The sequence below is a fragment of the Nycticebus coucang genome, chromosome 4 (genome assembly GCF_027406575.1).
Source record: "Nycticebus coucang isolate mNycCou1 chromosome 4, mNycCou1.pri, whole genome shotgun sequence".
NCBI classification, from domain to species: Eukaryota; Metazoa; Chordata; class Mammalia; order Primates; family Lorisidae; genus Nycticebus; species Nycticebus coucang.
The window spans coordinates 48,877,887-48,890,621 of NC_069783.1; the positions used below are offsets into that span (position 1 = coordinate 48,877,887).

General features: G+C 44.2%; 1 protein-coding gene across 21 annotated transcripts in view; it reads right to left on the reverse strand.

The window, feature by feature from the left end:
* The window catches only part of NRXN1 (neurexin 1), a 1,108,798-nt gene that overhangs the window by 430,336 nt on the left and 665,727 nt on the right, over window positions 1-12,735 (reverse strand). For 4 of the 21 annotated variants that reach the window (XM_053587980.1, XM_053587978.1, XM_053587977.1 and 1 more), the window contains exon 1: window positions 6,140-7,412. The exons of the other annotated variants lie outside the window; for them this stretch is intronic. In XM_053587980.1, the coding sequence (XP_053443955.1) occupies window positions 6,140-6,392 (253 nt within the window). In that variant the 5' untranslated portion in view covers window positions 6,393-7,412. Of the gene's footprint in view, window positions 1-6,139; window positions 7,413-12,735 lie in introns of those variants that run through there. 21 annotated transcript variants of the gene reach the window in all.

Consider the following 12,735-nt stretch of genomic DNA (forward strand, 5'->3'; position numbering starts at 1 on the left):
CCTCTTATCATATTGTCATGGAAAAATAAAAGTTCTGTGGCTACTTATTAATTAAGTGACCCTGACAGAATCATCCCCTCTCTAAATCTGTTTCCTTGTCAGCAAAATGATGATCAGCAGCCCTGCCAGGGTTGTGCTGATGATTAAATGAGACTTGTTACATGAAGGCACTGTGGAAATACATACTTAAAAGATAGCTGTGTTCGCGCAATTCTGTCAAAAGCTTGAGGGAATGCATTGTTATGTGATCAACACTGAAAAAAAAATCTTGCATTTTGTGAGAGACTAGAATATTTAAAAAGGCTATTACAGGGTTCTGGGTGGAAAAATATTCTGCACCCCACACAGAGCATGACGAAAAGACCAAGTGAAGGAAGCAGGTGCCTTTCTACACGACAGCGCTTGGGGCTTCAATGGAGAGGCAAGTAGGAGGTAAAATGGACCCTGAGCCTGCACCCCACCCTGTAGCTCTGTGCACCTATGCAAGTCATCCCCTAAACAAGGATGAGGACAAATAGATGGATTAAGGGACTGGAATTTAATCTTTGCAAAGATACCTCCAGTTACAGCACATGTGGAATCAATAAGGCTCTGGGGAAAACGAGCGCATGAGGAGGTGAAGAGATCCTTATTATCAAAGGACCTCAGACCTGGAAATGATCTTAGAGGTGAGAGAGACAGAGAGAGAAAGAGAGAGAGAACAAGCATATGAATAACAAAACAATGTAAAAAGCCATGCTCAGTATTATTACTGGGATTGTTACCATCCCAAAACACTGTGTTTTTCATTAAAAAGAGGCACAGACTCCCCTGATGGCAGAGTATGGAAATGGGCAACAGTGGCATAAGGATGATTTTCTCTATGTACAACAAAGCAGGTTGCTTTATTCTCTTCTCAAAGGCTAATCCTAAGAAGAGCCGCCTTTGGTGACACAGAGGTCAGGGGAAAGGGCAGGTGAATCAGCGCAGCTCCTCCTCCCCACAGGGGCATGGGTTTCATGGAGGAGTGTTTATAAAGTCTCTTTTAATTATTAAAAAAAAATTTTATTGGAGGCCTATTATAGTCTGAGAACTTTAAAAAATTCATGGTCTCATTTATTCTTCACTGCAATATAACTTACTGTAGTTTCACTTTATAGATCAAGAAAACATTTTTAGGGAAGGGAAGTAGCTGAGTAAGTTTACACAATGCTAGTAAACGGCAATGGTCAAGTTTTCACATAGCTCCTGTTTCTGAGAACTGTCCTCACCAGATCAAGCTGCCTCAATTATTTATACAGCAGTGTGAATTGAAATCAATGCATTCCTGTCTTAAAACAAATGTTATTTCTATTTGAAAAATAAAAATAATAAAAGTATGTTTTGTTAGAAGAAATACACGCAGCAACTTGGTGGAAAGCAATTGTGCTATAAGCTCTCTCTAGAACATTCATAAAAAAACAAAAAGTAGGTAAAATTCACTATTTTGATGGTTTTAGCAGATCATCTCATGTTAACACCAAGGTGATTGCCACATGTACATAAACTTTAAGTCTTTTTGCATGCATGCTAGGAAACTACTTGTTTTAAAGAGAAAGTGCACTTGTCTGCTCCAGGCTCAACTCTTTCTAACGGTAGTTTGGCCAGGCCTGGGATACCTTGCCTCCTCTAGTCTCATCCCTACTCTCATTCCTCCCTTCGTTCTCTGGCCTTCCATAGAACCTACGTCACACACACAAAATATATTCACCCATACAAGACATTTACAGTACATTTACTCAATGAGTGAGTGAACAATTTTAGGAATAAATCTGTTAAAGACTGTGGCTGTCAAAAATTACATTAGAATACCAAAATTACTTGGATTATGACTGATTCAAAGATTCTTCCAAAAACATTAGCTGGCCATTTTATTGAAAATAACATTTTAGTCAAACAATTTTTTGTCCAAGAAGCTGAAGTTAAGGAAAAGGTATGGAACAGCAATGTCTATTATAACCAAAAATGTGCTGGGTCACACATGCAAATTAATTACCATCTAATTAACATAAAAAATTAATAGATCTTTAATGTAGAGACTATTGTGTGAGGTTTTGCTAACTCTCAGAACCAGAAAAAAGGGTTCATCCTATTAAAGAGCAATCTCCTGCCTCTTTAAAAAACAACAGAAAAACACAAAAACCTCTTCAGCAGAATCAGTGAAGTGATCTGTGGGACACAGAGGTATATCAACCTTTCTTACAGTGTGTGTGATTGCTAAAGGATGCTGGAAGCAACATTCTGGATTGTTTCTTCTAATAATTTCTTCTTCAAGAAATTAACCATTAAACTACATGGAGGACCCTCTTAGTTTGACTTTAAAATCCTCTGAGCTCATGGAATTGCTCTGGGCTATGGGCCATGAAACTTTGATTCTAATTCCTCTTCAATTCTGATCAGAGATCTGGCTCCATTCTTTGGCACATTTGTTATATGCCTCAGTATCCCTCCCGGAAAATATTCTCAAACATTCTCAGAAACCCACCACTCCTCTTACAAGTCTAGTATATACAGTCACAGTGCCTCAGAAAGAGAAACATTGTAAGTTCAAGTTATAATGATTATCTTTACATAACACCATTGGGCACCTTCATTTACAAAGCACACTTTTAAAATCTGTTAACATTTCCTTCTGGGGAAGCCCTTTTGCCCTCTAATAGTATAAGCTCATCACGGCAATATCATTTCCGGAGCTCATATTTGTGGGAGGAGAATGGCTGGCACTGGTGTGCTCAGATCTGTGATGGCTTCATCTCCTGAAATTATTGAGAGACTCTCAGCTAATTTTCTGAAGTATGCAGAGGCACTTAGAAGAGCCGGAGCTGAGATGGGAACCTGAGCATTGCACTGACATCATTCTATGCTCCCCACATATGACACATCATAAAAGCAGTACTGGCTGAGCACACTGGTCTATTCTGGACTCATGGTGGTGTTAAGCAGCATTCTTAATTACAAGCAGGCTTGCATTTTATCATTTACAGTCACACAGTTCTATTGAAGTGAAAAAATAATTGTTTTTATAGAGGTATTTTCACCATTTATGTTTTTAAGTGCATGCAAATAAAGTAGGGCCCTGCAATGTTCTCAAAAACGGCTTCTTATATGCACTTATAAAAATATCCTCATCATAATCTCTGCAACTGGGTCAGCTTGCACAAAGATGTTCAGGGTAGCCATGAGCACTCCCTGCACCCTGCAAACCTTGTAAGTGACACCTCATAATAGTGCAAATGAAGCATGGCAAGCTGAGAAAATGAAGAAGAATGAACCTGGGTAGTTGGCCCAGCAGTTTTCAAAACACAGGAGCCGCAATTTTATTCCTTAAAAGATACCACAACAATTTTTTCATTTTATACGTTCAAGCATACACACATATTATCTATTATGAAAAAAATAGAATTCCCAGAAATCCTACCACAACCATACAGGCTGGTTCATTGGTGCATCTATGTATTTTCAATAGGCTCCAATTGGGAACTAAGCATCATTTTTACCTGTCTTGACTTTCAGCTAAGAATTAATCACATTGTCATTTACCTTTGTGCTTTTCCTTCACCCTCATCTATTAGGCTCTAAGATCCCTGCCTTGTGGGCCCTTTGTCCCAATAATTAGCTAAATATTCAGGGAGCTTACTGACCCAACACATTCAGCATCACCTCTTTGTCATTAGGTTTTTCTTTAAGCCACCACCCTGTCTGCCTGGTTCGCAGACACTCTGCACTCCCACCTCACCTCATTTCTCCATCCCCCACTCTGAGAGGCTTATTTTTCCTCTTAACATTCCTCGATTGTTCTCCATACAGTTAATATTCCTTCTTTTTAAGAGAGGGAAGAGATGGAAGTATTAAAAATCCACACCCCGGCTTTTCTTTGATGGGTGGGGTGGTTACTGACAGTTAAGTTTGTTCTTCTGATTGAAAAATCAAAAAGAATCAGAAAGAGAGACAGACTCTTCCAAAAGACTGAGTGTGGGGAGGGTGGGCAGAGTTTTAAAAACACACAAATATGACCACACATTGGAAGCTTGTAAGAAAAGAGAAAGTTTGTTGACCCCAAAGAATGAAAGCAACTGCTGCCCATGCACATTTTGTCCACTCTCCTCCCATCCTTTCTCTTTTTCAATGATAGTTGCCTCTGATTTTTCTTTACATTCACATACAGAGACAAGCACTGTATTGTGGAGGGAAAGAACTGTTTGTAGACGCCAGCAGACGGCGCCTAACTGGGGTAGAAGCTGCAGTGGTGAGAAGAAAGGAGTGCGGATTCCGCTGCAGGGCCCCCTGGCTGTCCGCTGTCCACAGCCCCAGGTGCTGTCCCCATGCAGCCGCCTCCTCTGTCTGGAGAGAGGCAGACGCTCAGAGAAGGGGAAGTTGCCGTGCACGTGAGATTCTCAGGCGAGGGTTTCCCACTGGCACAGTTAGGCGCCCCGCCCCCCACCCCCACCCAGCCCTGGTTTGCCTCCCTCCCACAGGACTCAAATTCCTCACAAAGTCAGGGCAGGGGTTGGAAGTGCGCTCAGGTAAAGGGAACAACGCTCCTGCAATAAAAGAGCTTGTGGTGAGATCACCAGAAACTCCCTACTGTTTCAGGGGACCCTACTCTCCCTTACCTGTCGCTGACAAGTCCCTGGTTGTGGGTTTGTGGCATCGCTCCTGTCTCCATACCAGCCACTCTTGACAGAGAGAGAACAAGGGGCAGGAGGAAGGAACCGATTCCCAGGACCCACTTGAAATGTTGCTCTATTCCACCCCCAAAGCCCGGTTGCCAGTGTGACTTGGTCTCTCTTCAGTTAGACTAGGCTACGGCTTCTCCTCCAGGCCAGATCCTGGCAGCACCAGAAGCTGCTCAGAGAGAAATTACACAGGAAGAGGGGCAAGGGATCCCAAGCGGAAGCGAGACTGGAAAGGTTAACTGGTCTTGCAAAAAAACAGGGTGAAAGGATCTGAAGAAGGGTGCACAGCTTTCACTCTGCTTTCTAAAGAAGTGAATTTTACAGTAGGGGAGAAAAAATTTGGTTGGGTGTGGGGAACAACTTACAAAAACAGTTTGATGCTTTAATTTTTGGCAGAGGATCTGAAATAAGCATTTATCTTAAGATTGGAGGAACCTGGCCTCACACTGGTGGCCACTCTATAGAAGAAACCTGCCAAGTCAGTCTTTTTCATCCTCTGCTCTTGGTGGTTCAGAATAACTTCCTCGGCGCGTCCTTCTCCTCCTCCAGGTAGACCTCCTGGCTTACCCCAGCCAATACTGACTCACTTGCATTCCCTGGAAAGCACCAAACACTGAGGAAGGAGGAAGCAGGACCTCCTTTATCTCAATAGCCTCCAGACATGATCCTCAGGGAGATTGGTTTGCACAGTTAAGCCTCTCTCAGGCATTACATTTAGAAAATAACTTAGCCTGATTACCATGAAAAAGCAACGTATTTATGTGTGGAGTGGAAGAAAGGCGTGTGGTGTCCAGAAGTCCCCTCCATGACCGATAAGGGGTGCCCTGCATTGGAGAGGGTGCCTCGGTCACCCTCCTACCTTCTTCAATTAAGGGAAGCGGTGGGGCAAAAGGAATTGGCCTCCTGTTGAGTGAGTCCCAGGACAGGACCGCTGGGCTGTCACTGCAGCCTGGGCGCACTTTGGAGGCATGTGCGGCTGGAAACTCTCCCTCCCCCAGGCCAGGGAAGACCGGCAGCAGGTGGGGCAGCGCACACATCACAGACAAAAGGTTCTGCAGAGCCCTCCTCTCCCTGGCGCTCAGGTCCCTTAACTGTGCGAGGAGCCCCATCCGGCCACTGAGTGACCTTCTGGCGAGTGACGCCCCCTTCCCGTGGGGCCCGGCCGCCCAGCCGGAGCTGGTCCCTTAATAGGTGCCCACGTCTCGCTCTCTGCCTGCACCTCGACAGGGAACGCCCCTCCCACCCCTCACCAGAAACACCCGCGACGCCTTCCCCCAACCCTTTTCTATTGTCTTCAAAGAGATAAGTGGCTCCCACCAACACACAAATGCACCTCCCTTTTCTCCGGCTCCCATTTCTCTGAGCCATAGGGGCCCAGAAGCGAGTGCAGGGTTGAAAGGGGGGAGCGAGGGGTAACCCGCGAGAACTTGGCATCGCAGACCCACCGTGTCCGCCTCGCAAGGATGCCGGTGACCTGTAGATTGCAATAGGCACTGAATGATGCTTGCTGCTGCCATGGAAATGGTGGATGTGGTGCGCTCCCAAACTGGACGCCCCCCAGGCCACTCCTAGGAGGCCGCTGAGGGTGAGCGGGACTATCCAGAGCAGGGCCAGGCGCCCCCCTGCGCCGCCGCCGCCGCCGCCGCCACCCCCGGGCGAGCCCAGCTCGGCGCCGCACCGGAGCATCCTCTGGTACATGGCGGGGCGCCCGCCAAGGGGCGGCCGCCGCGGGAGGCAAAGTTTGGGGCGCGGGGAGCGGAGGGGGCGCGGGGGAGCGGGCGGCGGCGCGGGGTGGGCTGAGCGGCCGGCCGCCTCACCGCGCCAGGGCACCCATCTTCTCCCTCCTTCGGACAGTCTTCTCGGGGTCCTGGAGTCCGCCGTGCCTTGCACCCCAAACAATCCGAAACATAGCCGAGGCGAATGCAGCTGGCGGGGGGCTTGTCCGGGAAGGCAACCCCGGGAACAGCGAGCGCGGAGCGGGTGGCTGCTCCCAGATTTCCAGGGCTCCAGGTTCTCGAGAGATACTCCGAAAGAGTTTCGGGCGCGAGTGCGTGCCGGGGGGTGGGGAGCCGAGAAATTGTTTAAAGCTCCTCCCGGAGGGTCCTCACTTCTACATGACAGCCATCCACCGCGAATCCACTAGGTAAATCCATTTAGCTTTGTGTGGGGGGACTGGGGAGGCCACTTCGCCGGCCCAACCTCCTTTCAAGGGAGCAGCAGACCCCATGGAATCGAGGCGCCCCTTCCCTCCATTCAGCCCCGGCCGGCTCGCCCGCCAGCGCCAGCCTCCCCCGGGCAGCGCGCGGAGCAGCGGCGCGCATCGCCTGCTCCCGAGGCGGTCTCCGCGTCCGCCGCCTCCTGACACTCACGCCGGCGAGGGGTGCAGAGGCAAGAGTGCACCCTTATGAAGAAAGCGGGAATCGAACGGGGGAAAGACAGCTGAGAAGGAGAGGGCGACGAACGAGGAGGGGAGGGAAAAAAAGAAAAAGAAAAGAAAGAAAAACAAAAAAGAAAGAAAAAGAAAAACCACACACGCTGCTGAAGCAAGGGGCTCTATGCAAATCTGCAGTCTCCAAACAGCAAATCACTGAAGCTCGGATGCAATGCAGAGGACGAGCCTATGTAACGAGGGAGGCTGGTCTAGCTTCCCACAAAAACCCCCGCTTTGCCGCTCCCTCGCATTCTCCACACATCAAAGCGACACGTGTATGGCGATGCGGGAACACCTAGAAAGCGACTCTCCCGCCGCCAGGTGATCCTTCCATCCGAATCACAACGGCAAATGGCACCCTTCCCCTACTTCTATGGTGTAGATGTAACCAGTGTCTTCAGAGCTCTTAAAAGGGAAAGAATTCGGCTTTTTTTTATTGGACCAAACTTGTTCTACCAGGTGTTTAAACCCAACCTGCTAAATATGGTTTGACACCATCTCCTCAAGCATCAGGGTTGATGATCTTTTAATTACACATATTACTCACAACCAACAGTCTTCCTCTTGGAAGATATGATTACAGTATCATATCTCACATAAGGCAGTGGAAGTTCAAGGGGTCAAAACTCACAAGGAGGAAAAGGGATGAGAAGAGGCCGAAAGTGAGAGAAAGGGAAGAGAGGAAGGGAAAGTGCTTCAGCAGAGAATGAGGAGAAGGCAGCGAAGAGAGAAATGGTATGAATGAAATTGTTTGTATTTCAGTCAACATTTTAGCCATATTTAAGATCTTCCGAGATCTCTATGGAAGCCCCATTGTGATGCCCTTTCCTTGGGGTGGAATTCTGCCCTTCTCTCATCCTGTCTCATAAAGAAAATAGCATCAACGAACAAAAATTCCTAACTCTAGTACCCTCAAGGAAAAGAGAACATTATATTCTGTGCCTGAAACACAGCATATTGTAGTGAAAGCTGTGTGTGTGTCCTGGCTGAAAGACCAGGAAAACGAACACACACCTAAGAACCGGGATCCAGCAAAGCAAGTGGACTGAAAAAGAAGGACCACAGGCTCTGGAGGCTGGCCATTAAGATTTGGGACTATGAGGGAAACACTGCCTTGCTTTATAAAAGATAAAAGCCATGGTAGGTCTAGTGGCTGGGCTGTGTGTGTGTATATTTATTTCTATTTAAAGACAAAGGAAAACAAACAGGCACACAAATTCTCACTAATATCTCACCATCTATATAATATTATTGACAAAAATAAAGTCCCGAATTATTAAAAAAAAAGTAATAATGGGAGGATTTGATTCAAATCAGCTACTCATCCAGGTGATCCTTTAGACTGTGTATTACTGCTTCATTCCCAGGGTCAACCATGAGACTCTGATGGCCACTATTGAACAGTATCCAAGAGCCCCCGCATCAAATCTGTAGTGATCCAAATCGCACATTCCTGTCCAAAGTTTATTAGATTTTACCAAAATCAGTAGTTCATTAATTGGAATAGTTGACACTTGTTAAGAAGGTGCTTTCCTAAATATGCCAGGTTTTCTGACCTTCCACAACTGTTCAAAGGAAAAAAAAAAACAAAAACAAAAAACAAATACAGCATCTTCCACTGACCCTGCTTTTACTCTCATATCATTTCTTCTTCCTTTGTTATGTTCATAAGTATTTTAATTCACTAAGAAGAGTAGTGAATATTCATTTTAAAAATATCAAGTCAAACTTTCAAATGAAAAGGACAATCATCTTCACAGTGTTTTCAGGACTATAGATCCACATTCTGAACTTGACATTGCACAGTGTCAGCCTGGAAGGAGCACAGCAGTAAGAGTTAGGACGCCTGTGCTGTGCTCTTGACATGGCCATTTACTGGTTATATCCCATTAGTTACTTTGCCTTTCCCTGAGGCACTGTGGCTTCCATTATAAAATAGTCGTGTTCCTATCTTTCCTAACAATCCCACAGGGTAGAAAGGATATCATGCAATATTTAATGTTAGAGTAGTTTAAACTCTATCAAATGCTCCCTACGATTAAGTCATTAGGTCTCTCCTCTCCTACAGGTCTAGCATATGCGCTCTGATTAGCATGCATGATACTTTCAGCTCCCTTCCATCCATAAGAAATGTGGACCACTGCATTGTGCTCCAATACCCTCATATATGATGTCAATCTGTTCCTCCCTCCTCAACCAGATGGTAGATTCCTGAAGAGGACAGGAGTCAAGTCTTTATTTGTACTCCCTCGAGTGCCCACCATATGTGAAACATGTCTACTCTCTTACTACCTACACTCAATTCTCATTATGCAAGGTAGTTCTCATAAATAAAGTCAATGGACCAGCAAATACTGAATCATTGTTCCTATGGAAAAATACAGGGTTAGGTTCCTGTGAACCTCTGGCCACAACCTTTTCATGACCTGGTCAGTATATAACCCTGTTTTTTGTGTGTTTCTGAGGAAAGTGACCTTATTCAGTACACATTGTTGATTCGTTAACACTGAATTTGTGACCAGCAGCACTCTAACTCATGCCAGAATTAAGCTTATTTAACACATATATTTTCTCCATAAGGCACATCACAACCTTTCTGCACCTAGAAACGTTAGACAGCCTTTCAGCATTATGCTTGAGGGCCATTTCAAACAGCAAAATCACCAATAAAGAGCATAAAAACGTGAAAAATGTGATGCTAGAAAGACCTAAAATAAGGTACCTGTTTATAGTATGAGAGCTGAAATAAGAAGGCAGAGCGGGGTCTTGTTCAAGCTCAGCAAGAGATAGGTGCATCGGGCTGACAGTTTTGTCCATCCTCCGCACGTCAGCGAAGGAGCACCAAAATGTCGCATGTTACCAGTAAATTGTAGTAAGGAGGTAAATTTGTGCCTGTGAATAATAAGAATCAACTGCATTTGTCATTTTTGTGATAACTGAGAAAGGATAAAGTTGAGACTTTGGATAGTGGTTTGTATAAACTAGAGCCAGGGAAATAGAATAAGTGTAGAAGACTCTGATGAACTTTCCCAAGAGCATTCAATGAGAAAAGGGCTCCCCTCTGCCTGTGTTTTACCATCTGGGGCATTAGGAAATAAAGGCAGGGTCCAGGAAAGAATAGGCCGGAAATCTTAGTTTTACTAGAGTCTTAAGAGCTAAAGAGAAAATAGGCATGGCTACCTCAAAAGAAGAAATTGTAGCTGTAGTCTTTCAGACAAAGAAAATAGGGACAGAGAAGAGGGCACCTTTGCAAAATTTAGGAGGTTCCAGGGTGGATGCTAAGATACTGAGGCTGCGATATTTGTTATAAATGGTTGTAATTTTCCGAAATCAGGAGAAATTCTCTGTCCAGATAGTGGAGAAAAAGTATTGTGAGCAAAAGCATCCCTAATCTGGATGAAGCAAATAAAGTGGGTGCTTACTCGTAAATTTGCATCCCCTTGTGGTTGCAATTGTATGATTAAAGGAAACTGAGGCATCTTCTGACAAATTGTTCTTAAGCCAACTATAATTTACTCTCAAAAATTTCAGCATAGACGATGTGATATACATGTGTGTTAATGTTGTTCTGTACCCCAGGAATTTTCATCAGGAACTTATCCTTCAATATCTCAGTCAGAGTCACAGAGGCCAGGGGTGGCTTCTACAAGGCTTGGGCGATTATCATCTCTAATCGTGATTTGACTTTGCTCGTTAGTTAGAATATGTGCTGACGATAAGTTATCAGTGGGAAAATTATTCCCTTTTTAATGGGTGTAATGGAAGTGAGGAATGAATTCTTCTATTGGTGGAATCATTAATATGCAAGATATCTGGATTAGCAAAAAGTTTTATAGACACACCCCATTGCTACTTCATTAGAGTAGGTGACTGTCACATGCCTTTCACCCCTAGCGTGAGGAATGGTTCCAGAGTAAGTCAGACCTGATACTTGTTTGTAGCTGGCTGGACTCTGAGAGATGTAAATGTATTTGCTCATTTAATCATTACCAAACAGTATGAGGCAGGAACTCAAGTTGATTCCTAGCTGTTCTCTGTCAACCAATTGTAAGAGCTGGCGAGCTGGATGCTGCCACTGAATTAGTATCATATTTGCTTCAGGAAAACCTATTTTTACAAGACTTTTTTTTTTTTTTTTAGGTACCTGAAAGAATACAGACCTGGGACCTCATGAAGCTTCTAGGGCAGGCTATGGAATCTTACGCCTACATATTGATAAATGTCTGTTTCTGTAGCAGAAGTTGGTCTGAGACTTGCGCTCATTATGAACTATACTTATAGGAACTCTTTGAAGAGTGGTTAACCTTCATTTACTGCTAACAGCTGTAGTTACCGTGATCTACCTGAAAGAACCTAAGAGTTGTGTGTGAACTGTCTGAAGTTACAGCTAATGATTTGCAGTGAACCAGAACAAGGTAGCCTAAGTTGGTCCACGGTTAAGAAATGGGAAATAGGTTTGAAATCTGAGGGGAGAAAACAAAGGAAATAGAGACAGAAAAAGAGAGTGAGTAGAAGGGGGAACAGGTGGGGAAAAATTGAAAAGGACAGGTCATTTCAAATGATTTTTCCATATTCCAAAATCAACCCTTTGTCTCAAGAAACAGGATAGTTGTCAGGCAGACACTTTCAACCTTTTCATGTTTTTTCTTAAGCTTAATTGGAAATCCTTACAGCTCAGTATTAAACTTTTTAAACAGTAAAGCAGACACTATGAGCGGCAGGGGGAAGTGTGTATCTGAAAACCCACAGGCACACTGACCTCTTAAAAATTGAAAACGAGGAGAGTGTCAGTCTTGCATTTTACATTTCTACTGGTGTCAGCATAAAGAGAAGACAGACAGACCCTACAGACCCCTCTACCTGCATTTCTGAGTTGGAACTGAGAGAGCCAAGAGGAGGAGGCTCAGAAATGGGTGTGTTACCTCTATGGGTTATTGCAGGTCCCTTAAGGTGTTCTGAGAAAAGATCAGAAAGAAGAAGAAGAACATAAAAAACAGAAAAAAAAGATGTCAGGGCCAAAAGCATCTCTGAAAATTCTCTGCAATCCTTTTATTATTCAGATGATAACTTGTGTTACAGAAAAGTCAAGTTTATTTATGGATGTGATTACTTATCTGGAGGTATATTTTTATCTCCCACCACCCACAATCCAATCACAGATATAGATTGGTAAATTCAGTCAATTGAGCTGTTACCTAGCACCTCCAGGTTAATATAACAAATCAGGGGAATTTGGGATGACCCTATATGAACCAATATAATTACCTATTCACTCAAATTAAATTAGAACCTGGCTGTACAATTTGTCTTGGGAAACATGACTAGATTTATTCAAATCAAGGTTAGTTGTGTTCAGGATGAAAGTATTTTATAATCTCTATCTTTTCTTTTATCCTATTTAATGAAAATTTCATATATGATGCCCTGTGTAAAAGTTGGTGCCGAAGCACCAAAGTAGGGTAATGGAGATTTCAGCATAACTGCCTAGTTAAGTATTGTGCTGTTTTTCAGTTGCTGTCATCTAACGTTGTTTGTAGAGTTCTTTCAATCAATCTGTGGGGTTGGCAAATTTTTCCATAGTTCAATATGCCTTTAATTTCAATGTGTTCA